Source organism: Bos mutus, chromosome 11, assembly GCF_027580195.1.
Source record: "Bos mutus isolate GX-2022 chromosome 11, NWIPB_WYAK_1.1, whole genome shotgun sequence".
In the NCBI taxonomy this organism is placed as follows: Eukaryota; Metazoa; Chordata; class Mammalia; order Artiodactyla; family Bovidae; genus Bos; species Bos mutus.
In genome coordinates this window covers 104,042,909-104,069,145 of record NC_091627.1, presented here as the reverse complement: position 1 = coordinate 104,069,145, position 26,237 = coordinate 104,042,909, and the positions used below count along the sequence as shown (strand labels likewise).

The following is a 26,237-nucleotide window of genomic DNA, read 5'->3' as shown; positions in this document are numbered from 1 at the left end:
AAATGTTAATTAAGTTACTTTAAAATGCGTTTACTCTAGTAAATAAACATCAGTGGCTATAACCCAAATAATAAAAGCTGTTTGGAGTTCTTTTTTGTAGCGTAGAGGGGTCCTAAGACTAGAAAATTGCCAACCTAGGGAAATTATCCTATCAGAATCATCTTCCAGTTTTACGCACATTTACTCCTAAAAAGGGCTTTTCAGGTGGCTCAGTGGTAAAGAATACACCTGCCAATGTAGGAAATGTGAGTTTGATCCCTGGGTTGGGGGAGGAAATGGCTGCCCACTCCAGTATTCTTGCCTGGAGAATTTCACGGACAGAGGAGCCTGGAGAGCTACAGTCCATGGGGTCACAAGGAGTCAGACACGCCTTAACACACACAAAACAGTATTCCCAGAAAACAACAGAAGGCAAGAATCTCAGAAGAAAATTTATAGATCTGAATCTTGGAACTGCTCTAAGCACGCAGCTGCCACTGCCTCCTTACGGGAGGGGACACTGCAGATCTTGAGAAAGCGCTAACCTGTTGGTTTCCACCAACGATCAGTGTTAGCTCTGCAGCGATGCCGACACAGAAGGGCCCAGAGGCACAGTCCTGACAGGACAGGGCACCAACACTGCCCTCTGTGCTGGCTGAACGCGTGCAGCCCGACTGAAGAGCAGCCTCAGCCTCTAGAAGTAGTGTGCACTCTAAGCAAGCTCACAGGCTGAAAAACCAATCCTAAGACTGGGGAAAGGAAACTTTTAACTTGGAATCACTGCAAAGACACATGGTTTCTCCAAGTCATTTTATTAGACTGAAAAGGAACTACAAAGAACACGCCTCAAAATGCTGTACACGGTTTGTGCCCGACACCTGCAGACACTGGAGCCAGGGTGTGGACGGCAAGGGAGCCGGGGGAAAGCAGGAGGGTTGGGTGGGACCAGGTCTCCACCACAGAGGTCCCATGCACTGCACACGCCCCTAACTCGGGTTCAGCTCTCTGTGCAAGAGTGAATGCCTCTGGACTCAATCTGAGTCACTGTCTGTCTCGGCTTCTTTCACATCCACACTGAATTTGTACTCCTGGTCACACCCCATGTAAGCGTCACTCATGAAATACAGGGTGTAGTTGTGGGCGCCAGTGGCCGGGGCCACGAAGTCGAGTTTCACCTGGAGACAGCAAGCACAACTCAGGGCCCGCTCAGATACCTGCCTCCTCTCGCAACCCGCGGGGGCCAGCGGACACACTCACCTTGGCCTTCTGCTGCAGGGTCAGCCTCTTGATGGAGATGAGACTGTTGGACTTGGCGTCTCCGATCACCACCCACCAGCCCTCTTCACGTTTCTGTAGTGACCAAGACCCAACAAAGTCAGTGAGTAAAACCTGATGGCTATGACACCAGGCAAAAAGTTACAAAAACAGGAAACCAGAAAGCAAGCTTTCAAAATCTTCATACCAAAAGATAATCGGATACAGGATTTTAAACTAAGGTTTCTCATGTGAACTCAATTTTTAAGTAGACAGGTGAGCTCATTTGTTGGTTCTGGCTCACTTCCTTGCCCCAGAGTACCTTCCCGTTCAGTGCTTGACACTAGATCAAGACTCCATTATCAGACATCTAGTCTTTGAGGCTGGCAGCTTTGAGTTCCTGAGGAACTCAGGAACCCTTTTAGGTAAAAGGCAGACATGTCAGAGGACAAAAACATGTTAACATGAGGTGGGCCTGCCAGCAGAGTGGATCCAAAGTAGGCCTTGTGCCAGGACTTCCCTCAGCAGCCAGTCACCTAAACTGCCTTAAAGCAAAAAAACTACAGACTTCCATAAAAAGCACTCACAGCCCCCAAATTAACCCCCAGCCTTGTGACATCATCACTGCTCTAGACCGCCCCCGCTGACGACTATGTGCCCTCGCAGCACAGACCATAGCCAATGGCAGGGCCTCGAGGGACCCCAGGAGGCCAGTCCCAGCACATACCTGCGGGAAGAGAGGCGCGATCACAGGGCCCGTGACTTCCTCCTCCCGCTCCAGCTGCACCAGCACGACGACTGGCCCGCCACTGTGGGGAGACACCCGGGGCGCATCACAGCTGTGCCTGCTGGGGGCTGACCCGGGGCGGCGCACCCGGCCCGCGTGGCTCACCTGCGGATGGCATCCTTGTCCACCACCTCATAGGACAGCTCGATGTTGGGGTAGCGGTTACAGAAGCGGGCCACGTCCGCGATCTGGCTGTCCGACAGCTGCAGCAAGGCGTTGCGCTCTTCGTCCTCCATTTCCATGATGTCGAAAACACTCTCCACCCCCTGGGCGGGCATCAGGGAGGTCAGGGAAGAAGGCAGACAACCGCAGAGGAAACTGGCTCCGGCGACTCATCCTCAGCCAGGTGACTCCCTGAGTACTCTAAACTTCCCTCCCCAGTGACTTCAGCCCAGACTCCAGCCGATGGAGAGAGTCCACAGGCTCCAGAGTGGCCTTTTTTATTCCTATGCTATCAGATCATCCAAAGAACACAGCGCCTTAGGTAACACCTTCAGAGAAGCCAAACGTGACGTCTCCCCTCCCACAACCAACCCCAGTGCAGGACACCCGGCCTCCAGACTTGGCCACCCAACACTGCGATGCAGGCCCGGCTCACCTTGTCTGTGCAACGTTTGATGTGCTCGGAGGTGAAGTGCGGCAGCTGTTTCAGGTAGGAGTCCTTGGACCACATGGCTTGGGTGGCCATCTGGGCCAGCTCCATGGCCGCCAGGGCGGGGCTGAGCCACCCGTTGCTAGAGAGGACGTCCACACAGGCCTGGATGAGCCGGATGGCCTGCAGAGGGACCAGAGAGCATAAGCAGGAGTGGGCACTGCTGCCTCACGGGCCACGCTCAGGCCTCCACGCCCCCGGTGCCCCGCCTCCACACCTTGCTGAGGATCTCCTCTGTGTCCGACTGCAGCTCGGCACTCAGCTGCATGCGGGACAGGTGGGCCTGCAGAAGCAGGTTGGTCTTGACGTGCGGGTCGTTGAACTTAGGGTTATTCAGCTTGTGGGGGACCTTCTGGGCCAGCTGGAAAGCGGAAGAAAGAGCGGCTGGTGAACGGGTGACCCTGCCTGAGACCCACACTCAGGCCCAAAGCACCACCCGCACCAGGCCCACAACCATTCCACACTCGGGGCAGATGATGGCTGTGGGTGGTGGGGCTTGAGATGTGTGTGGAGTGTGTGAGGAGCTCGGGGGCGGGGGAGTGGGTGTTTTCCTGACCTGACTGCAGGATCCTGTGCTCTGGGCACAGGGGCCAAGTTTCACCCAGCTCGGAAGATGCGCTCACCTGCCGCAGGAGGCTGTCCTCGTGGTGACGGATGGGGATGTTCTCATACTCAGCCGCGTTGGAGATGATCTCGATGAGTCCTCGCACCTTGGTCTTGGCGTTCAGGGACATGCTGAAGAGCTCTGAGAGAGGAAAGGAAGGACATTTGGAGAGGTCAGAGCAGGCAGAGGAGGAGCAGAGTTAACCGCTGGGCTAGCCCGGCTCCACCCTGCAACGCGTCCCTCTGACGAGCACACGAGGCCCTGGAAGCCTCGTCGTGTCGTCCCCGTGGCTGCAGGCCCTCACCGATGGTGGTGTAGTTGATGTAATAGTAGGCGGCGATCATGCCTAGGTTCAGGGGCGCCACGTCCATCTCGTCCTCAACGCTGATGCACTTGGACTGCTCCAGGTCACTCAGGGTCTGCTCCACGAGCTCCGACAAGTGGTCAGACAGGTGACGATGGGAGATGCCTGTGAAGGTGACAGGTAAGCAGGGGTGTCCCAGGGACACGGCGGACGAGGCCTGTGCCAACCTCCGGAGGATGCTGCGCGCAGCGCCACCGACCCTGCAGGTTGTAGTAGTTGGGGTTCTGCGTCATGCGGCGGTACAGGAAGGTCCAGGTGAGGTAGTCCACGGCATCCTGCTTGTTCTCGATGGTCTTGGTGACGATCTCGGCGTTGAAGTGGTCGTGCATACAGTGGTCCAGGTGAGACTCCACCGGCAAAGGCTCATACAAGAACTTCTTGAAGAAATCCTATGGGCAAGAACGTCAATGACAGTACAGTCGCAAAGAAAGGCCAAGGGCAAATAGGGCCGCTGTGCAACAGGCACGGCTCATACGAAACCGAAGAAACCAGCTGCACAGACAAGGTGAGCTGCGTCTGGACCTGCAGAGTTGGGTGTGTATGCCTGTACCCCCTGGCATCACTGGTTATTTCTACCATGGAGGAAGGTACACCAAGCCCCACGGGCTGAGCAGGGCATGAGGAAGACAGACCCAGCCAGAGGGTTAAGATCTCAATACACAGAGTCAACAGCAGTAGCAAAAATCAAAGGCTACAAAATTCTACGCAGAGAAAGGCTTGTTACAAAAACAATGTAGAAAAGAAAAGAAAACAGAAAGAATATAAGAAAGTAAGTAAAGACACCTATAGAGAGAGAGATTAAAGAATCTGTTCTGAGACCCAGGCTCAGAAGCCCGCGCAAGAGGCCGGGGCTGACCTTCTTGGAGCCCTGGCACATGATGACGCAGCGCCCCTCATCATCCTGCAGAGGGCGGTTGGCATGGCCCACCATCTGCAGAACATCGTAGATGGGGTAATCCACGTACCTGGAGATGGAGGGAAAAGAGGACTCAGGATGCTGCCTCCCTGAAGGTCGAAGAATAAAATGCAGACACAGGGAGATGTGGGAAATCCCAGCAAACCTCTGTGAGTGCTCAGTCCCTAGCGTCATGGGTTATCTATACATCAGTTTAGTGTAAGAGTCATGACTTTGTTGCTCAGGGTCTGTGAACCAAAGGTATTAACCCATCTAATGTGTGTGTGTGTGTGTTCCCTCATGTCCATCTCCTTGCGACCCCATGGACTACAGCCCGCCAGGCCCCTCTGTCCATGAAACTTTCCAGGCAAGAATACTGGAGTGGGCTAACATTTCCTCTTCCAGGGGATCTTCCTGACCCAGGATCGAACCTGTGTCTCCTGCATTGGCGGGTGGATTCTTCACCACTGCGCCACCTGGGAAGTCAACCCACCAAATGGCAATAGCCAGATAACTCCATATTAAAGCATTTGAACTCCATATTAAAGCATTTGATATGTAAGGCAGGCTCCCAAACCTCACAGCCATATAGTTTATAAGTGATCAAGTCCCCCCCACTCAAATCCAAACCTAGAAGCAGGTTCAAGCATCAAAAATAAGTCTGCACAAATAAAATCCTAGCTGGGGTGGAATCTCAGCTATTTATTTCCCTAACACCTTTTCTTCACAATAGTGACCTTCTGGATCTGCAGAGGTTACACTCATCTTAGGAGAAAGGGGCCCATTAACACACAGCACACTGGACTCACGCGTGGATCTTGCCGTTGTAGTACTGGGTGTCCATGATGATCACCAGGTGCGCGGCCACATTCATGCCCCAGCAGAGACTCCGAGAAGCGACCACCACCTGGATGGCCCCTGAGCGGCAGAGGGGAGGAGCAGACTGAGCACAGGGTTCCCCAGGAGGGCAGAACCTGCTGCCTCCAGGGCAAACAGTGGCTTACCCTACTCTACACTTCAGAACTCAGTGCAAAGCTGGGCGGAGACAAGGTTTCAGGACTAAGAGGCTAACGCGGTACTACAGGAGGGTCTGCCTGTCACTGCTGCTCTGCTGGGGGGCTACCCTGTAGGAAACAAGATCACCGTGGAACAGACCCCCAAGCCCAGAGAAAGTCAGGCTCACACTCCTGCCTGACAGGCAGGCTGTGCCGACTGGGCCGACTGGAACATGCTACCACCAACTCAGCCACAGGCTGGCCAGTCCGTGGCAGCAAAATCGAGCTCTAAGGGTGCCCCAAACCACGCAGATTCAGGAGTCAGAGTGACAAGTGATTCTGGCAGGAGCACTGCCACTGCAGCTCCCTAAGCACTGTCAAAATACTACTCTGCACGAAATGCCTAACGTCAACGAGAGACAAAAGCACACAGCCACCCGAGGGAGACGCACAGAATGGACTCCTTCTCTAAAGCCCAACTACCCTGCTGAGTCCGTATCATGGAAAATTAGGTTTAGAGGCCAAAGGTCCAGGTCTAAAAACCCAGGTTCTAAAAGAGCACGACTTGATGTGCCTGCCTGCTTTCTCCTCTACCAAGTAGACTGTTCCACCTTCATCTCAAGGACATTGAGCTCAAATAAAAGTATTATGAAAATGACAGGCGTGCCTGCTGCCGAGAAACATCACCCACACGGGAAAGTGTACTCCACACCCCGCCGACACCTGGAGCGGGTCTCACTCTGCACCTCAAGGCCTGCTTTCTACCTGAGCTGAAGAGCTGCTCCACCAGGCGCCGCTCTAGGGGGCTGAGCCCCTCATGCAGGTAGCCGACTCCGTTCAGCAGCGTCTCCTTGAGCGTGCTGTCGCTCAGTTTCTCCAGGTACGGGATCAGGTCCTTCTCAGTGCAGTGCAGGAATCTGGGTGGAGGAGCGCTGACTCAGCCCGGAGCAGGGCCACACCCCCAGGGCCCCTCCCAGGGGTGCTGGCTCAGCACCCAGCCAGGTGGGGGCTGCCCCACGGCACACACGGCACCCGGCAGTGGGCCACCCACCTCTGGCGCTGGATGTCGGCTGCGCACGTGGTGAGGATGTCGATGGCGGTGAGGCGCGTCTGCTTGCGGGAGGGCACGAAGACGATGACGGGCTTCTTGGGCGAGTGCTTGGTGATGGCGTGGTACACAGGCTTGGCCATGGACAGCAGGCGAGTCTGCGTGTGGCTGATGTTGAAGCCCTGAGGCCGGGGAGGGAGAAGAGGTTAGGACCCCGGGGAAGCTGGGCGGTGGGGCCGCGCGGGAGCCGGAAGCATGGGCCCCACCTGGATGTGCAGCTCCAAGGGCACGGGACGCACGTTCGGGTGGAAGTTGAAGGTGGAGGTGGCGCTGCAGCCCAGCCAGTGGGCCACGTCCTTCGCGTTGGAGAGCGAGGAGCTGAGAGCCACGATGCGGATGGGCCGCTCGATCTGGGAGGAGATGTAGCGCATCCGGGAACAGATGACCTCCAGGACGGGCTGTGGAGAGGGGCAACTATCACTGCAGGCCTGGGTGCTCTGGCCTCAGCCCTGAGCGCCTCCGTGGGCAGCCCGATGTCCTCAAGAGGATCTCCTAATTCTCCCTTCCGATCAGGGCTCTCCCGTCTCTGGGGGCACCTGTCCCCAGCCAATCTCCACTAAGCTATGCTGGTCTCAAAAACACCTACTAAAAAATCTCAGGTCCTCCTTTTGAGACAAGGGGACAGGCAGAAGCAGCCCCGCACCTGTGGCCTACACTTAAGGCCCACGGCCAAGGCTGCACTGCGGGCCCAGCCCCGCCTCTGTGCAGCAAGACCAGCCGTACCCCGTTCTCGCCCCCGATGAGGTGGACCTCATCCACCACGAAGAGGTTAATGTTCTGCACGTTCTTGCGCTGCTTCCACCGCCGGGAGAGGATGTCCCACTTCTCGGGTGTGCTGATGATGATGTTGCCTTTGCCCAGGAGCTTCAGGTCTGTGCTGGTCTCCCCCGTCAGGAGCACCACCTTCTTGCTGAGCCTGTCCTGGAACTTCTCGTACCAGTCCATGTACACCTGGCAGAAAGACGTCAGGACTCATTCATTTGGAGAAAAACCTGAGAGGCCGAACACAGAGACCTGTCGCCCTTCAGATCTCAACCAACTAGACCAAGTGACCGGAGAGCTTTTCTTTAGAGTGCAAACCGAGGAAAACGGCCCCCAGCAGGTAAAGCCTAGCCCCAGTTGGCTCCCCAAGTTTTAGGGCTCTGAAAAACCTCCATCTGGACTCGAGATGAGAACGGCTTCTGGGAAAACGCACCCAGGACGCACCTGTTCGGCGAGGGCCTCCATGGGGGTGATGTAGACACAGCGGCCCTCCGAGTTCTGCAGCAGCATCCGCAGGATGGCAAACTCCGCACAGATGGTCTTCCCGCTGCCCGTGGGGGCCCCCACAAACACGTTGTCATCGCTGTTGTACACGGTGTTGAACACTGAGAAGCGACAGAGAGGCAGTGAGACCCCGAGGGAGGCTCGACGGAGGCCATGTGGGAGAACTCTGCCCACAGGTCCAGAGAGGCAACCAGCAGGGGCGAGGGAACGGCGCCCCGCTGCAGGCAGGCCTGCGCCTTCTCTCCCTCTCACCTGCCCCTCCCAACACGAGGAGGAGAGAGACCCCGGTAAGGAGCTCAGGTCTCCTGGAGGTCTGCCGGAGGACACAGGAGCAAAGGAGGCCGGGGCTCCCTCCTCGCTTCTCCGCCGGTCTTCTCAGCGACCAGGGTGCCAAACCAGAGGGGCCCAGCTCCCCCACTCTGGCCCTCCAAGTCCTGCCCACGCCTTCTGGGCAGCAGCTAATACAGAGTGAAGCTAAACATCTAACCCCAGCCCTCACACTGGATAAAGCCCAGTCCCACTATTCACTAGGGTCTCCGTTGGCACGCCTCTCTTGTCCTCCATTCCTCATCCACAGAACAGGACCAAGACAGCAGTGTCTCCAAAGGGAAACCATGCATAGCACTGGGGGGAGGAAGGAACCACTCAGGCTGCACCCAGCCCAGAGAACCTGGAACACGGGGCATGCTCCGGGAACACAGCTGTCATTTCAAGCAGTGAAGCAGAGGAGGCCTCAAAGCCTTCCCACTCTGGCTCAATACTGGAATCTCCAAAGCCTGAGGAATAGCCGTGCACCGTAAGACCTGCTCGACCAACCCTCTGCAGGGAGACGTGCAACGACGTGAAGCAAATCTAAGTCACCAAGGCCGGCTGAGGACAGAAAACGCCCTGGCTGCTCCCACACTTGACGCTGAGCTCCCACACCTGCCAAGCCCCTGGGCGCCCCCTCCCTCTCTTCCTGCAGAACCTACCTGTCTCCGGGGGACCTTTAAATGTCCCCAAAGGAACTGCTCGCCTGGAAATGCAAACACCTACCCTGGGTCTGGATGGGGTTGAAGAAAGGAAATTTATCCTGGTAGAGGCTCTCAAAGGCGCTATTTCTCAGGGCAGACACAGGCAAGGGCTGAAGGTCTAGCAGCTCGGTTGGGGGTGGGTACTTCTCTGGCAGGATCAGGTGCCGGAAAGAGACGGGCAGCTGGGTCTCACAAGCTGCCAGCAGAGAAACGGGAAGGGCTGTGAGCACACTGGAAACCCAAGGCAGCCTGCGTGTCACTCTCCCCAGCTAAGGCCAGCCCAGCACGAGGGGCCCGATCTCATCTAAGAGCCCCAGGGGGAACCTGGCCCCAGGGACCCCACGGACCCTGCGGAGCAGGCACACTCACAAAGCCAGCGGTCAGACACCACACGGATGAAGTACTGAGGGGGCAGCGGCTCAAAGACGGGCACGAAGAACGTGATGAGGTGCTCGTCCTGGGCATACTTGGCCTTGAGCAGGAAGTACTCGTGGTGAAGGATCACCTCACTGTCCACGTCTTCCACAAGAATCCAGAAGGCCTCCGACGAACCGTGGACCTGCCCACCCAAGCACGAGGGATGGGAACATGAGCCGAGAGGTGGGCAAGGGGGACTCACCCCCCTCTCCTCTCGCCTCCAGGCCCTGAGGCCTGCCCCCTGGCACTCCCAGCCGGACCTTCTCATCCCACTGGAAGTCGGGCGTGATGGTCAGCTCCACCTTCAGGGTGGAGCGCGTGATTGGCTGGAGGTGCACCGACAGCTCCAGCTTGGGGAAGAGGTGGACATACTTGTGGATGGTCTTCCCCATCTTGGGCATGCGGATGAGCTCGCCTGTGAGGACACAAGGGTGCACACAGCTGCAGCCCAGCCTGATGGCCGGTCTGGTGAACCCGGCCCTGAGGGAAATGGGTGGGTTCCACTCCAGGCATGGGCTCTTCCCTCCACTCAGTGGGGCCCAGGGGATTCAAAGCTCTGAGACCAAGGGCAAGGAGCCTAGCAGTAATGGGACAAGACACACGAGCGTAGGGCTTGGGGCCAGGAACAGAGAAGCAGGCACAGGGAGACATCTGAGCTGTGCAGATGAGGAGGGAAAGATGGCTTCCCACACACCTATCTCATTGTGATTCAGGTCGTACAGACGCTCAAAGGGGAAGTTCTTCTTCTCAATCTTCTTCACGACCTCCTCAGGGAGTTTCCGGAACTGGCGCAGAGGACACATGGACTGCCACCTGTCCAGGAAGGAACGGGACCTTCTTGGTCTCAACTTCTACCCCGGTGCACACATCACACGTCAGGGTGTGCTCTAAGGCTTTCCCACCAGGCCCTTGGCCGGAGGACCCCCAACGCAGGACCACGTTCCAGCTCACGAGGACTTACATGCGTTTGTCGATCATCTTGCAGAGGTTCAGGGTCTTGTCTGTAAGCTGTGCCCACCCGCGGTTCAGGACAATTTCAAAGATGGCCCGCATCAAGCGGCCAGCCGACTGGGGAAAGAGGAAGCATTTCCTCTGTTAAGTACCCATTGTCCCCAGACCTAATGAAGCCGCTCTGCTGCTGCTGCTAAGTCACTTCAGTCGTGTCCGACTCTGTGCAACCCCAGAGATGGCAGGCCACCAGGCTCCCCCGTCCCTGGGATTCTCCAGGCAAGAACACTGGAGTGGGCTGCCATTTCCTTGTGCTCTACACACAGCTTAATCACCTCGAGCTTTGATATAATCAGCCACATCAACTCAAAAACCAAGTCCCCCAGAGATGCTTCGGGACACAATAGAAACGGGGCTCGAGCTCACTGCCCAGTATTTAACATACTGTTCTCTGCGTGACTTCACAGTTTTTGGCCCACTTAGCATTTAGGATCCCAGCAAGTGTAAAGGTGCTAGTGACTTGCCCTGAGGAAAAGACAGAGTAGCTAATGAAGCCTTTGGCCATTTCTAGGTTTATTTAGGAGCCCAGCGGTTATAGTGAGAAATGCTTCTCTGCAGAGAAGCAGACATGTGGAGCCTCCCAGACCTCTCTAATGGCCTCACCTTCCCAAGAGCTCAAGATGAGCAAAACAGAGTATCCACACCATACACACAGCAGCCAACAAGCCAGCTGAGGCACAACTCAGCATTCTTCTCCCTCGCTAGTATCGGCCTCTTTTCTACCAGACACACTCAGCACAGAGGACCTGACGTATCAGGGCAGCACAACCGCACCCTCACCTGAGTAACATAGACCATGTCGGCCATCAGCGCAAAGCCCTCCAGCTTCAGCTGCGAGATGAAAGCCTGGAGCAGCACATTGATCTGGGAAAAGCAAGGAGGGCAATTACTGAACCATCCAAGGTGAGTAACGCTCCTGCTCCGGGCCTCCGGGCCAGGTAAGATCTAAAGCTCTTCGTCTACAGACACTGAGTAACTGATATGCTATGCAAAAAGAAGATGTGAGAAAGATGCAGAGACTGGGAGAAGGGAGCAGGTTACCAAGCACAAGCCCAAGCCCAAGCCCCAGGCTCATCTTTTAGAAGATGAGGAGAACCACCTGACTCTGTCCCGAGCAGAGAGGAGCCGGGCTCACCTTTGCACTGGGCTCCTCAATGCTCTCCTTGACGGGGATGGGCACCCTCTCCAGCAACTTCTGCAGCTCCAGTTTCTCCTCCTGCCACAAGCAGGAAGCAGGTCAAGGAAAAGCCCAGAGGTCAAGGAGAGAACCACCCGGTGACACGGTGGTGAGCACCAGCTTCCGGTTTCCACATGCTGGGTGGACTCACCTCTCTCACAGTGATGTTCTTGAACTCTGAAGACAACGAGAAGACTCTGAAGAGCTCGATCTCGCTCAGGGTGGGCTTTAGAAGCTGGTTATAAGTCTGCACCGTGTCATTGGTGATGTAGTAGTGGCTGGCTATACGGCCCAGTTCTGTCACCTATGAAGAACGAAGACTCAATTCAAGGGCGATCATTAACAAGCAATAACCTCTCACTGTGGACAAGAGATGCCTACAGAATGAACTCACAGCAATACAAGTGCCTGGCTCGTGTGTGGGAAGAAAGACAGCACAGGGATTTCCCTGGTGGGCCAGTGGCTAAGACCCTGAGCTCCCAATGCAGGGGGATCAGGTTCAATCCCTGGTCAGGGAACTAGATCCTGCATACTCCAGCTAAAAACCCCCCATGCCACAACTCAAAAGATGCTGCATGCTGCAACGAAGAGCAAAGATCCTGCGTGCCGCAGCTAAGACCTGGCACTGCCAAATAAATTTATTTTTAAAGAAAGATGGCCCAATAAGCTGACCTACAGTGACCTGATGCCCACCCAGAAAAGAGAGCACGATCAGCTACCACAGCTCAAGATGCAGAAAGGAGGCACCATCAGGTTGTACACCGCTTTAGAAGCTCCTAAGTGCAAAGGGCACAGTCCAATACTGCCTGTTTTTCCGCTCTTCCAAGCAAAGGGTAAGTAGACAGGCAGGCCTCCAATCAAGAAAGCCGTCTGAAAGGCTATCTCCAGGGGCTCCAACTTTTGTGGGGATCTGTGCCTCCCTTCCGTGGCCCACTCACCTGGAAGTTGCCTGTCTTCTTGTCGTACTTGACCAGGTTGTTCTTATCCAGCATCAAGGCAGCGGTATGAACCAGATCCAGTCGGCGCTGGTCTAGCAGTGGGTCTCCCTTGAGGTCATCATGAGAGATGCCATAGAGGGTCGGGGACCGGAGCATTCGGATGTACAGGTAGGCGTAGCCCAGCCAGTTCACTGCATCCTATCAGAGATAGAACATGGGTCTCTGCATCCAGAACTGATGTCCACATGAAAAGCTCCCATGGAGGACTTCAGAATTAATTCCCAACTATGAAAATATGTCTTACACCGCCTCATGAATGTCCATGATATTCCGTTATTTAAGAACACAGTCCTTACTGAGATTCTGGCAACAAGGGGGACTGTCACAGAGCCGCCTGAAAGCACACTCACACGGAGGACGTGGCGCCCAGGGCTGGAGGACCCCGGTGCCTATGGCCCACATCACCGCACTCCTGGTGCCCCGGCCCCTTTGGAAAAGGCCAGAGGCGCTGAACGCAGAGGCCACCCACCTTTGCGTTCTGCACGTTCCCCAGCACGACCTCGGCGTTGAGCATGTCGGGCAGCTTGGATACCATCTGGCTCTCAATGGGAAGCTGCTGGTTGAGCAGCGACAGGTAGTACTGCAGCTCCCCGTGCGAGGTGATGAGGATGCCTTCGCCCTTGGTGTCGTACTGCGGCCGGCCCGCTCGTCCCAGCATCTGGGAGGAGACAGCAACCAGGGGGCCACGGCTCAGAGCTTCCGGCTCCTGACTCCGGGCTCCTACACCACAGAACCTCGCCCTCCACCTGCCCCCTTTGGGTTTTGCTGGCATCTTATACACAGCATGCTTTCCCCACCAAGAATAACTCAGAAGCTCCGTACTTGCAGGATGTCCAGCGCTCCCAGCTCAGTCCAGCGGCCCTTCTCGGGACTGTACACCTGGGTGCCTTTGATGATGACGGTGTGGGCAGGGAGGTTCACACCCCAAGCCAGGGTTGCCGTGGAAACTAAAACCTACAGAGCCAGGGCAAGGCAGTAAGGAAAACCGACCTTGCCACCAAGGGTACCTTTCTTCAACTTCCCTAGGCACCTGGCCTCAGGGCTTCCAGCAGGACTGAGGTTGGTCCCGTACTTGTCAATGAAACATCAGAATAAAGAGGAAAGGAGTCTTTGGGTTCCTCATCTCTTCAAGAATCAACATTTCAAGGCTCTAGAGATACTTAAGAGGTAGTAATGCGACCTATCTGAATCAAGGTTGTGGTTAGTCACTCGGTCGTATCCAATTTCTTGTGACCCCATAAACTGCAGCCCGCCAGGCTCCTCTGTCCATGGGATTCTCCAGGCAAGAATACTGAAGTGGGTTGCCATGCCCTCCTCCAGGGGATCTTTCCAACGCAGGGACTGAACCCAGGTCTCCCACGTTGTGGGCGGACTCTACCGTCTGAGCCACCAGGGAAGCCCGAATCAAGGTTACTAGACAATTAAAAATACACACAGTCTTGAGAGAGGGACTGAACAAGGTCCTGACCTTATGGGGCCTCGTGTGACAGTATCTGGAGTCACCCACATCCTGGCTTTGCTGCGCTTCTCAGACGCCTTCCTAAACTTCCTCAGCTTCCCTCACGTATGACGGGAAGAGCTGAGAGAGGCGGTGTGAAGTTCCACTGACTGTACCTACCACAGCCCTCTGACCTGGGCCACCCGCGCCAGAAACAACAGAGCGCCGGGCACGAGCACGCGGCCCAGTGCCCAGCATTTCCAGTCTCCCTGCCTTAGCTCTGCCCACCCTCACCTGGATGTGTTTATCAGCAAAGAGATCCTCGACAAGTGTCCGGTCAACTCTGGTCATGCCCGCGTGATGGATAGCAAAGCCATAGGGCAGCAGGTCCTTCAGCTCCAGGTTCTGGGCAGCAGAGAAAGAAGAGGTGACGAGGCAAGCCTGCCGGAGGGGACTCTCCCAGAGAGGAAGCAAACCTCCTCAGCCAAGACCTTGCCCCTTGTCCAGTCCACAGACACAGCCAGTTACACCCTGCCCTGTGAAGCAGCAATGCCAGGCAGCCCCGGAGGACGGCCCAGCCGATGTGGATGGAGCCAGTGACCAGGGAGGAACAAGGGACCCGGGCCTGCCCCCCTCACCTTGCACTGCTCAGCTTCTGTCCGGAGGACCTCTGTGGAGGCCGAGCCCTCTCTCAGAAACAGACCCAGCGTGTCCTTCTCCAGGCACATGTCCCGGATGGCCCTGGCTGTCTTCCCGGTCTCCTTCCGGGAGTGCACAAATACCAGTACCTGCAGAGAAGCCACAGTTGGCCACAGTCAAGGGACACCGCTCCAAGAGCCACTCCCCGGCCCCAGGGAGTCGGCAGCAGGAAGCAGAGGCTGCACTATTAGCAGGCCAGAAACTGAGGTCTTGAAGAGGGGAGATGGAACGCACACCAGCTTGGAGCCTAACGGAGCCCTCAAGACCCTAAGCAAACAAACCTACCAAGTATGAGGGTCCTGGCTCATGACAAGGACGAGGGTCCTGTTACTAGGAAACCCAACTAACTCCTAACACTTTGTCTTTAATAGCAAGTTTAAATATAGCATAGATGAAAATTCAGGAGTCTCAATTAAAAATTTGTGTTCAGGTATCTGATGAGATTCTAAACAGCTGAGACACGTAACAGGCACTGGCCTACATAAGCGGACTTAGGAAATAAGTCTCAGTAGAAAACTAGCACCATTTTATAGGAAATAAAAGTCGTCCGTCTTTCTTGCCAAGAAAAGATTTGTCCCTTCCTCTAAATCCTTATACTTCTTTTTATGAGACCAAATACAGTGTTCAATTAAAAAATTACATCATACTGTCCAGCAAAACGCCCTTTCACTAAGTTTCCATTTTTATCTTTATTTTTAGAATATTTTTAGTGTAAGCCACTCAAATCTTTCATGGAAGAACCTTTGATAATCTAGATAGATAGACTGCTTATCTGTGCATGGGGATTCCTTTTCTGGGCGTTTTATAATTACAGATTCAGTTTCACGTTTTATCTATTTCTTCAAGGCTGTTTTGCTAGTTGGTAGTTTCTAGGAGACTAGCTCACTTCTTTAAGGTTGTCAAATGTAAGTGTAAGGCTGTTCACAGTATTCCTTTAACAGCCTTTCAAACGCAAAGGTAACGGGTCCTGTAGTAACATCCCACTGCATTTCTGGTGCTGGTGATTTGCTTTGTTTCTTTCTTTGCGTCTATCAGTGCTGCCCAGTTATCAGTAAGTCAAACATTCAAAGAGGTCAGGAGTGACAAGAAACCATGACAGACCTGATTTTTTCCAGCATGTTCCATGATTTTCTCATAGACAATTTCATTCATGATTTGGAAACGCTTGATGGCTTTCTTCTCCGTGATGCCCACATACGTCTGTTCTAGAGGCACTGGGCGGAAGCTAAAAGTTTAATAGTCAAATCAATGAGACTTGGGCACAAAACACTGAATAAAAAGTCCTTTTCACTGCCAGGAGTGATAGGCCTCTTTTAGGATTTGTACCACATCAAAACTAAGGGCCATTCTAAAACTCGAATCTAACAGAGCTCCTTGGCAAAGAAGGAAGACATCAGGAAGGTCACCTTGCTTAAACTTCTTCCCGTCTCTTCTCTTACCTGTTGTCAAAGTAGAAGAGGCCCTTGGCAGGATCTACACGTAGAAAGGTAGCCACATCTTCATAGTTGGGGAGGGTGGCGCTAAGGCCAATGAGGCGGACGTCCTCCTGGGTCATTTCAATGTTCCGGATGGCCCTGGCCACCAACGCTTCTAGGACAGGACCTCTGTCATCATGGAGAAGATGGATCTCATCCTAAGGAATGGGAGGGCAGCAAATTACCTTTGGGACCAGACAAATGAAGCCCCCTTTCCTGAGAGCAGTCCTGTTTTTTAAATACATAACTACTATTGCAAATGAAGAAGACAAGAAAAGGGATCCCAAGCCAGGGACCCTCAAAGGATGAGGCAGTATTCACCGTGAAACATCCCAGCAAACGTGCTGAGCATGAGCTGCTTTGCTCCAGTTCAGGGGGACAATGCGTTACGGTCAGGGAAATCTGACACTTGGGTAAATCAATTCCTAGCTCACCTCAAAGATAGATTTCTTTACTAAAAATGAAGCTTCTGATGAGACCAAATTTGTATCAAATTAAGTCTCACCTCTAGGCAGTTATCTTTACCAAGAGCAAACAATATGATGGATCAAATAAAGAACCCACATAGCCTAAGGCAGTGCATCCCAAATCTCAGCAGGCATTCAAAGCAAACGGAGCCCTTACTAAAAGGCAGACGGTGCTTCAGTAGGTGGGAGTGGGGCCAGGGACTCTGTATTTCTAACAACACTTGGAGTAGCAGGCTCTAGGCAGGGGTTGGCCAACTCTTTCCTGAAGGCCAGAGAGTCAACATGTAAGGTCTCCTTTCTGCTTCCCTGGAAAACCTAAAGAAACTACTCTCAGACTGCCGTTCCTCCCTGAGGGCCTCTGAGTATTCAGAACACCATATCCTGACTCCTACTCATTCCCTGTGAAAAGGGATTACTTATAAAGCCCTTTTAGTTCTGGGAATACGCAAGCAGCTTTCTAAATTGTCTGTTTACATTTATTTCAAAATATTTCAGACATAAAAAGCCACAAACGATACGGCAGACACCATGCCCTTCCTGGGAAGTGTTTCCACTTCGTGCAGACCCTCACTTAGCAGTAAGAGCAATGCTGACAGCAGCCGCTGTTACAAAGGCCAGTGACTGGGGGACAGGCCCTGAGGAACACAGAGTGAGAGCCCGGCAAGCCCTCCTCGCTGGCCGGCCTCCACGTCCCCACCAGGCCGCCCTGCTCACCAGGATGACGAGCCGCACGAGCTGGGTGTAGGTGCGTTCCCCACCCTTGCGGGTAATGATGTCCCACTTCTCGGGGGTGCAGACGATGATCTGGGTGGCGCTGATCTCCTCCTTACACAGCTGGTGGTCACCAGTCAGCTCCGCAACAGTGATGCCATATGTGGCCAGGCGCTGGGTGAAGGAAAGGCACGTCAGGCAAGAATGCTGGGGGGTGGGGTGGGGGCCAGACTCCACAGTCTCTGTGAAGTCTGAGTGCGGGGTGTTAGAAGCAGGCATCAGCCCTTCAGAGAAATACCAAGTGTATGAGATCAGTGATACGAACGCTTACTTCTAAGACAAATCTGGACTTCCCTCGTGGACCAGTGGTTTAGACTCTGTGGTTCCATTGCAGAGGGGCTAGGTTCGATCCTGGTCGGGGAACTAAAATCCCACATGCCACACAGCATGGCCAAAAACTAAAAATTAGTAAAATAATAAAGATTCTCTGGGAGCTCTACACACAAGAGCGGAAATGGAAGCTTACAGAAAACAGACCTAGAGCAACATCAGGCCTGTTACCAAGCACTCATGTGAGTGCTTCATAAATATTCCAATAATGCAAATGATACCAACTGCAGAAAACGGCTAAAAAGGAGATTAAAAAAATAGTAAACCCTTGTTAAAACCCAAAACAGACCCAGGACTTTCTTACTTCATAAACACTCTATATGGGTCAAGCTCCATCTTTGAAGGAAGAAAGAAATACCACATGAGGTGTTCTGGAAATGCAACGAGAATGTAAGGCGAGAAGCAGAGAAGCACCAGAGCTGTCCCCAGGACTTTGAGAGCTGCACCCAACACCTTCTGAAGGGAAGTTCCACCCTCTTACCTTTCCAAAACTGCCCACCATCTCCTGCACCAGAGACCGCATGGGGGCGATATAGATGATCTTGAAGTCGTCCACGTTGATGGTGCCGTCCATGTTAATGTGCTTGCCTATCTCTCGGAGCATACACATCAGGGCCACGTTGGTCTTCCCGGCACCCTAGGGGTAGGGACAGGAAGGCCTGGGTACCTAGTATACTCACTGCCCCAACTTCCAAGGGCTTATCACCAAAACAGAGTGTGTTTGGGGAATTTTATCTTACCATTTAACACCTCTTCCGCCAAAGGATACAGAATTAAGGAGTAAGGATGGAGAGGAACCTAAAACACACACCACGCTCCACAAGAAAAAGGCAGCTAGGGCAGTGCTTACTGTAGGAGCGCAGAGCAGCAGATTTTCATCCGTCTCCAGGGCGGCACGGTAGAGCTTACTCTGGATCCGATTCAGGGTTTTGAAGCCCTCAAAGCCAGCCTGGGCATACTTGGGCAGCTTCTCCACTGGAAGAAGTTGCTAGAAAAAAGAAAGGCCGTGTGCATCATATTAGCAACATCCCTGAGCAGGCCATGGCTTTGCAAGATTATACTTCCTGGAAAGCTCTGTGTGTAACTCTCCTCTGAAAGTCAGACCAGAGAGACCAATACTGTCCCCTGGGCTCAAAATCAAAATGGGAAACCCAGCAGCAGCTTCCACCTCTGGAATAAATCTATAAGACAAGGCCACGTGGAATGGGTTGAAATACAAACTAGAAGGGAGGCAAAGTGAGCAGAAAACTGAGAACAGCAATCCCCTCACTTCTTCAGAGCCGAAGGGCTTGGGCTTCAGGGCAGGCACGTGCACCTCTTCGTAGCCCTTGCGCTGGCGCCGGAAGGACCCGTCAGGAAGCTGGCAGCGTTTGTTGGCCATAAAGTGGCTCCCCTGGGTAAATACAAGGTCCTCCAAGTCCAGAACCTGCCGCGGAGCCAGTGCCTGGTAGTATGTGAAGAACAAGAACACACAGGAAGTGAGCGAGCTGCGCAAACAAGTTTCCACCCTCCACGGCCTTGGACATGACCCTGGTCCCTACCTCTCCGCCCTGGTCCAGATCCATGGTTTCCAGGTCCGTGTCCATCCGGGACTGACGTACTCGCTCTCTGCGGGACCGTTCCTCCTGGGGTGGGGAAGACAGAAACAATAGCAACAGTTCATCACCACCCCAGCTTCTTGTCCTTTTCAGTCCCTTAGCTGAACTTGACTCACAGCTACTGACTAGCAAGTCCTGAAACAGACAGATGGCCCTTTATGTTCAGACACCTGCAATGGGGACCGCCAGAATGACAGTATCAAATCATTTTCAAGGGACTATACATAGTGTAGAGATCTCAAAAGTCAACATTCAACACCCAGCACCAAGGGCTACCCCTGAGGGGCAGAGTGTGGGTTCTGTGTTCAGCAAACATGTGTTGTGTTCCTGTGCAGACACGACTTATTGTGTGAAAAGAGGAAGACCCAGGTGCTGGTGATGACAGCAACAGGTCAGTGGTCTCTCAACAACATCAGCGTGAAGGCACTGGTTCCACTCTGTACCGAGGACCACACTCAGAGCATCTGGAGAAACACTTCACTTCTTCAACTGCCTCCTTTAATAGGAATTTGGCTTTATGCTGTAAGCTTCTAACTGGTGTCTCTTTTCCAAAGCAAACACTCTAGCTCAGCAATTGGAGAGATAAACAACCCAGCCCTCACCCGGATTAGGTCCTCCTTCTCCGTTTCGTGCAGCTGGTAGAGGAACTTGGACAGCTCTGGGTCAGCCTCCATCTTGCCCATGATCCTCTCCTTTTCAGCTTCACTCTGTGCACTGGCCAGCAAGGTGCAGTACAAAACTGCCAATAACAAAAGGAAAAAGGGAAGACAAGATATAAAAACAACCTTCAACCTCGGGGTAGAAAGAAAAATAACCAAGTGAGCTGTGAAAGCAACACAACCTCCATCTCTCTCTCTCTCACACACAGAAACACGTACAGAAGGGTCCACAATCTACTCACTCATCATCCTGTGCTGCCGCAACACCTTGATAAAATCAAAAGTGTTGAAACCGAGGAGCAGAACCAGCTGGTTCTCACACTCCCGGTCGTCGCTGGCTGTCTGCAGAGAGAAGGTAACACCACGATTAAGGCCACAGCCACCCGCTTCCTACACTGCCCCATCTCCTAAGCTACAGGGGACACAAGAACGGAATCCTAGCCGTACCTTCAAAATCTCCAACACCTCATCTGCCTTCTTCTGTGACACAATGGCATCATCGTAGAAGCGACTGAGCTGCCGCTGAAGCCAAAAGGCATCAATGTCCCGAGGGTGCAGATCCTTCTTCTTGGAACTCATCAGTTCCCCTGAGGCCACAAGCTACGAAGGAACCATGCACTGGGCTCACCCTGTTGCCCTCTGCCCCAAGCGCTTTCTCACCGTCCTGCAACAAAGCTCTGCAGCCTACTCACAGCCTACCCTCTTCTGAGGGCTTTCTGATGGGAAGCACGGGATGGGGGGCGGGGGGAACTCTGCTATATTGAATTCAGAAGCACACCAACCCAAGATTTCATCAACACATGCCTTTCAGAAGCAGGGTGCATCGACATATATACAATACACGGGTAAAGCAGACAGCTAGTGGGACGTTGCTGTTGAGCACAGGGAGTTCAGCTCTGTGCTCTGTGACGACCTAGAGGGGGTGGGAGGGGATGCGGGGTGGGAGCAAGGCTCAAGGGAGGGGACATATGTACACATATAGCTGATTCACGCTACTGTGTAGCAGAAACGAAAACAATATTGTAAAGCAATATCTTCCAATTAAAATAAATAAACCAGTTACATGGGGGGAGTGACTGAAATCTTAACGAAAATCAAGACTCTACACATTTATTACAGCTCACCCTATAAAAGGGTAGCTCAATAATAAGAGGACCAAGGTACGGGACAAAGTGCTTCACCCAGAATTCACCTGCACTGCGCCAACGGGCAAGGGTAACCTTCACTCACATTAGCTGAGAGGGTGCAGCGCACCACGGCCTCATCCCCTTCCATGTCGTCGTCAGACGCCTCTTCACGAACCTCCCCGTACACATCTTCATCACCTTCCTGTGGAAAGAGCCCCAAGCCCAGCGCTTCTGAAGCTGATCCTGGCATCCCCAAAGAACCTCCCCTTTGCGTCTCACTTAAAAGCGCGCTCCAGGGTTACAGCAAAGGCGTCTGTGGTGAAACCAAGCTCACTGGAAGTAGGGTCAGCCTCACTTCAGAGCACGTTTAATGGACGGATAATAGAGAAGCACGCACGGGAAAGCAGCAGTGACCAGGAGTGTGCAGACCACACTTCACCTGCTCACTACTGTCCTTACTCACACTGTACTGTGTACTGAGCACACGGTCGTGTGAAAAGCAAGTCCGTGATAACAAGCATTTACTCTTTGAATAAATGCTCTCAGCAAAGCATTCTTCCAATTTGTTGCTACTTGAAATCATAAAATCCTACTAACTATTGCAGGAGGGGACTTAGCAGTTTTCTGTTTCAATCATCTCATTTGATAGATGGAGACACGGAAGCAAAATGACCTCCCTGAGATACAAGATCAAAACTCAGCCCTCCTGGCTCCCAAGTCAGTGCTCTTTCCTCTGACTCTCCTGTGCAATCCCTTCCTCCTGTCCTAGTTTATGATACTGCAAAGTCAGCATTAATGATCAGGAGTCAAACGCACCCACTGAGAATTCAAATGCAACTCTGCACATTTTTTTCAAGTGTTCCACTGGTTCCTATTTTTATTTATAGTCAAGAAATCCTAGTTAGATGGTAAACCTCAGTCGCTGCTGCAACTGTTACTGAAACAACCACGCACAAAATACAGGCGTGTTTTTGGGCAAACGTGCATTCTTTTGAAACTGGCAGTAGTACTAAGAAGAAGAAAACTAACACAAGGTGAAAAAGCACCAAAACGCGACAGCGTGTTCCGCAGTGAAACATACACTGTTCTTTCTTCTTCTTGCTGATCCACTTGGTTTATCGTCAATTATCATACAATTAATGTAAGTTCAAGTTTGCTTTACAGTATCAAAAGACAACCACAACAATTTCTCAGCAAAATACTACTGATGCCCAAGTGTGACATCCACACAACACCGTAAAACTTACCTGGCTTAAGTTAGGTAGCTTCTTTACACTAGAAGTGGTCCCCTCACCATAACAATTTAAAAAAGACTAGTCTGGGTTTGTTTATCACTTACCTCCTCATCAGACTCAAACTGTACATTCACACCATATGTCTCATCAATGTTGTCGTCTGAAACAGTGAGGGATTAGAAAAAGACGACAAGGAACAGTTAGTGAAATGAGGCACTCGGGAGCTAATTTCCTCCCTAACTGCCTGACGTGCCTCTCCTCAGGACAGACCTAAGGTCTAAAGACTCACAAATGATCAACAATAGAGGGCCTTCTGCGCTGCCACCATGAGGCTTGCTCCAACCTGCCAGCTTCGGACACAACCGCTCTGCCTCCTCAATCACGTGCACACCACCCCCATCCAGGCGCTGGCCAAGTTTTCTCCCACGTTCCATACAATAAAAGGGTCTCAGAGTAAGAAATAGTGGCTGGAATCTAGGGATGCTGGTATCCACCAATCATAACTCCTCCAAAAACAGCAAATAGGATACGGGACACTTTTAAGGCATCTTTCAGCTGCTTTAATAACTGAGGTTGGATCATGTTGAGGGGTCAACAAGCAGCCAGGTAACACGGTCTGGACACCAAGAGCTCCTTACCCATATTCTGGATCTCCTTGTCTCCACCGTAGTCTGTGATCTTTTTGCCCAAGTTTACTAGCACATGGTATCTGGTATCATCTGTCTGACCCAGCAGCAGATCAATCTCTTTTCTCCTTTCCTTGTCCCGAAGCTTTTCATTCTTTAAAACAGCGAGAACTTCATCTGCTGCCCCACAAAGAATATCACGTGGCTGGAGGCAAAAAAAAAAAAAAAAAACTTAGAAAGAAGAGACCAAGACGAAGAACATCACTGATGGGCTTTACACGACAACAGGATGTGGAGAGCCATACGTCTCTTAAAGCCTACATACCAGGTTCTGATTATTTTCACTCATGTTAATTTAAAAATGCCACCAAGGGTCACACAATTGAAGGGAGACCCCTCTGTTTCAAAAAAAGATTACATTCAAAAAAGAAGGGGGGCTTCCTGGTGGTCGAGTGGTTGGGACTCCACATTTCCACTGCAGGGAGAAAGGGTTTAACCCCTGGCTGGGGAACTAAGATCCCACAAGCCATACAATGTAGCAAAAAAATAAATAAAAAATTTTTTAAAAAAAAAGAACTTGCACAGCCATCTGCCACATTCCTCCAGATGACAGAGGCACTTGGCAGGCTTGCTCTGGCCTGCTGAGCTTTTGGTAATTCTTTCTCCTCACCTCCTCTAGCAACCACCTCACCAGAGTCTCTCAGAGACTCACAGAGGGCCTTAATCTAATCACGGACAATCTTAAGAGCACAGATTCCGAATACAGACTACCTGGGCTCATACCCTAGCTCTGCCAAACACTACTTCCATGACTTGGGAAAGTTACTTAAGTATCCTTTGCCTCACATCTCTCCTGCAAAATAAAAAATGAATATTAATAGCACCTAGTCACAGAGCCAACGAGACTGAAAGAGGTGCTACCTCACGTAAAGTAAACATCAGCCACTTCTGTACACACAGGAAAAATCCACAAACAAGGTTCCTCTGGGGCCTCCTAGCTGTGACTTCCTCCCTCTCCAAAAACACGTGGCTTCGCCCTCTGGCTGCCTCACCTGGTCCCCAAGGGCAGCCTGGATGAAACTGAGCAGCACTTCATAGGTCTCCCGGGTCTCCTTGGTCTTGGGCTTATAGATGATGCCCACCATCTCATCGATGCCCTCTGAGAGCAGAGTATAGCCCTTCATCTTGTTGATGTCATGCCGGTCCTCATCACGCTTTCTTCGCCTAACAAACACATAGTATGACACTAAACAGGCAGAACCTTCCCTGTTAATGTAAGACTCAAGCCCACTCTCCTCTCCTCAGCTTCATGATTCACAGGTAGTATTTAAAACCACAAATGTGTGCCTCAGCAAATGATGCCCATTTGGCCTTGGTCACTTGCAGGAGTATCTCTGTGGGAACACAGTAAGAGCAAGGGGATCCCGTCATCCTCTCACTAGATCACTGCATGCTATGAGACATCCTCCCCATTCATTTAAAAAGACAACCCTTTCTACTTTGTATGACAACATTATATGATTGGATTTGACTAGTTTTCATTCCTCAGACACATCTTCCTTTCTCTGCAAGACAACTGAAGCTCCAAAGGAATCTACTGCCATTGATTCCTGGAAAAGAAGTCATACTCTTGCAAAATGGAGGACCAATGATATGTAACTCATCTCAAACATAACTGCTTTAATCAAAACTGAACCTACGAATTTTTGAAACTTCATCATGGGACAGATGATGATCAGGTTCGAAGGATAACCGTGAGATAAAGTTCAATGATTCTTTAAAGTCTGGAAAAATATCACCCTTCCCCAAAGTAAAAAACCAACTAAAAAGCAAAACAAAACACCGGCCTTTCAGGCTCGAATGGTAGTTTATAACAACAAAAGAAAAAGCAGGCAAGAGCAAACAAAAGTAGAGGAAAGTTAGTAATAGAAGAAAAGAGTTACTGTGACAAGAGTTTACCAAGTCTTGAAAATACCATGAAGAAAATTAACATCTCTCTATGGATGAGATACACATGCTGGAAAAGGGTCTAAAAGCTGTTTCCCACTTCAGGTACACTTGTTAAGGCCAAAGAATCTTTCAATTCTTATGTTTTTACCTTCACTGAGTTGTCTTAATGCCATTGATGGCTCATCCTGCACCAAGGAATTCAGCAAAACCACTGCTCAAATACCAAGGGAAAATGGATTCTACATCTGAAGGAAAATCATGTTTTCCCTTTGATACTCACTTAGCTCGTCTTTCCTCTTGCATCTGTGGTTTGGTTCGTTGAGCCTTATCTCCCATCCGGGTACCCTCCAGCTTCCCAACCAGGGATAGCACTTCTCCTGTGGGTTCATCCCGGCGGGTCCGGTCAATGAGAGAGCGATCAGCTTGGAGAACAAGATTCGAGTTCTGAAAAGACCACAATATTATTGAAGCTCTGAGGTAAGCAGGACTCAACGCCTATATCACAGGGATACCAGCTGACAACAAAGGAAGAATCGGAGCGACCAAGTGTCGATAATCACTAGTCGGAATAAAAAGATGTTTTCCTTGAGAAGCACATCGTATAATCGCGCATGAGCAAAGGGCAAACAAATCAATATAATAATCACTGCTTCTAACACTGCTCATAATAATTCCCACCTGGGAGAAGCGTCGGGCACGTTGGGGATGACACATGGAAGGGGGCGGGAAGAGCGCTGACGGGACCGGGACAGACACTCTTAACAGAGCTCTTACCCATCCCGGTAAGAATTGAGCCCCAATCACCAGTGGGGTTATTCACATCGCCGTGTACCCCCACCTTCGCCGGGTTCTGATTTCTCCACTGCTTTCGCGGTTCTCGCGTAGACCTTTAGACTGAAAACTCCCTTCTTCAGCCTCCAGCTCCCTATCGGACTCCCCCGCCCAGAGCCCTCCGCCGAGCCCATACGCACCGCTTTGTACTCGTACTGCAGGCTACGGGCGGTTACATCCGCCATGGCCGCGGCTGCTCAAGAGTCTCAGAGCTCCGCTCCCCGGACCACACGCTACGAACGGTCGCCGATCTCCGCTACCACCGTGCCGGAACGACGCAGAAGAGACGCACTGCAGCGGACAAAGAGGGAGAGATGGATTCCCTTCCGCTTCCGGGTCGGACGCCGGAAGTGCAGTCGGGAAATAGACCGGGCGTGTGATCTCCGGTTTGGGACCGGCGAATCCTGGTACCCTCGAACGATCGTTCCGGAACCACGGCCCGTACTCCCCTGGGCTCTGGCCTTCGGCTCCCGAAGACTTCCCACATTAAAGCGAAATGTATGCCTGCTTAGCA

The 26,237-nt window shown here is 52.3% G+C and overlaps 1 protein-coding gene across 1 annotated transcript; it reads right to left on the bottom strand.

The window, feature by feature from the left end:
- Positions 1-772: 772 nt before the first annotated feature.
- On the bottom strand, positions 773-26,053 carry SNRNP200 (small nuclear ribonucleoprotein U5 subunit 200). Its single transcript, XM_005891608.3, has 45 exons — positions 25,864-26,053; positions 25,173-25,336; positions 23,995-24,166; positions 22,955-23,147; positions 22,421-22,476; positions 21,185-21,283; positions 20,402-20,554; positions 20,197-20,296; positions 19,898-20,034; positions 19,239-19,322; positions 18,968-19,141; positions 18,548-18,685; positions 18,179-18,334; positions 17,311-17,481; positions 16,094-16,287; positions 15,756-15,879; positions 14,594-14,743; positions 14,250-14,360; positions 13,340-13,471; positions 12,987-13,175; positions 12,458-12,655; positions 11,671-11,823; positions 11,478-11,558; positions 11,123-11,206; positions 10,296-10,402; positions 10,029-10,147; positions 9,595-9,749; positions 9,287-9,476; positions 8,940-9,113; positions 7,845-8,005; positions 7,362-7,589; positions 6,845-7,036; positions 6,582-6,760; positions 6,296-6,447; positions 5,345-5,453; positions 4,497-4,605; positions 3,840-4,029; positions 3,581-3,745; positions 3,296-3,417; positions 2,890-3,033; positions 2,619-2,795; positions 2,126-2,286; positions 1,961-2,042; positions 1,237-1,329; positions 773-1,154 (listed from the first exon to the last, which is right to left on the bottom strand). The coding sequence occupies exons 1-45, from the start codon at positions 25,906-25,908 to the stop codon at positions 1,011-1,013; spliced, it is 6,411 nt and encodes a 2,136-aa protein (XP_005891670.1). The 5' UTR covers positions 25,909-26,053; the 3' UTR covers positions 773-1,010.
- Between the last annotated feature and the right edge of the window lie 184 nt (positions 26,054-26,237).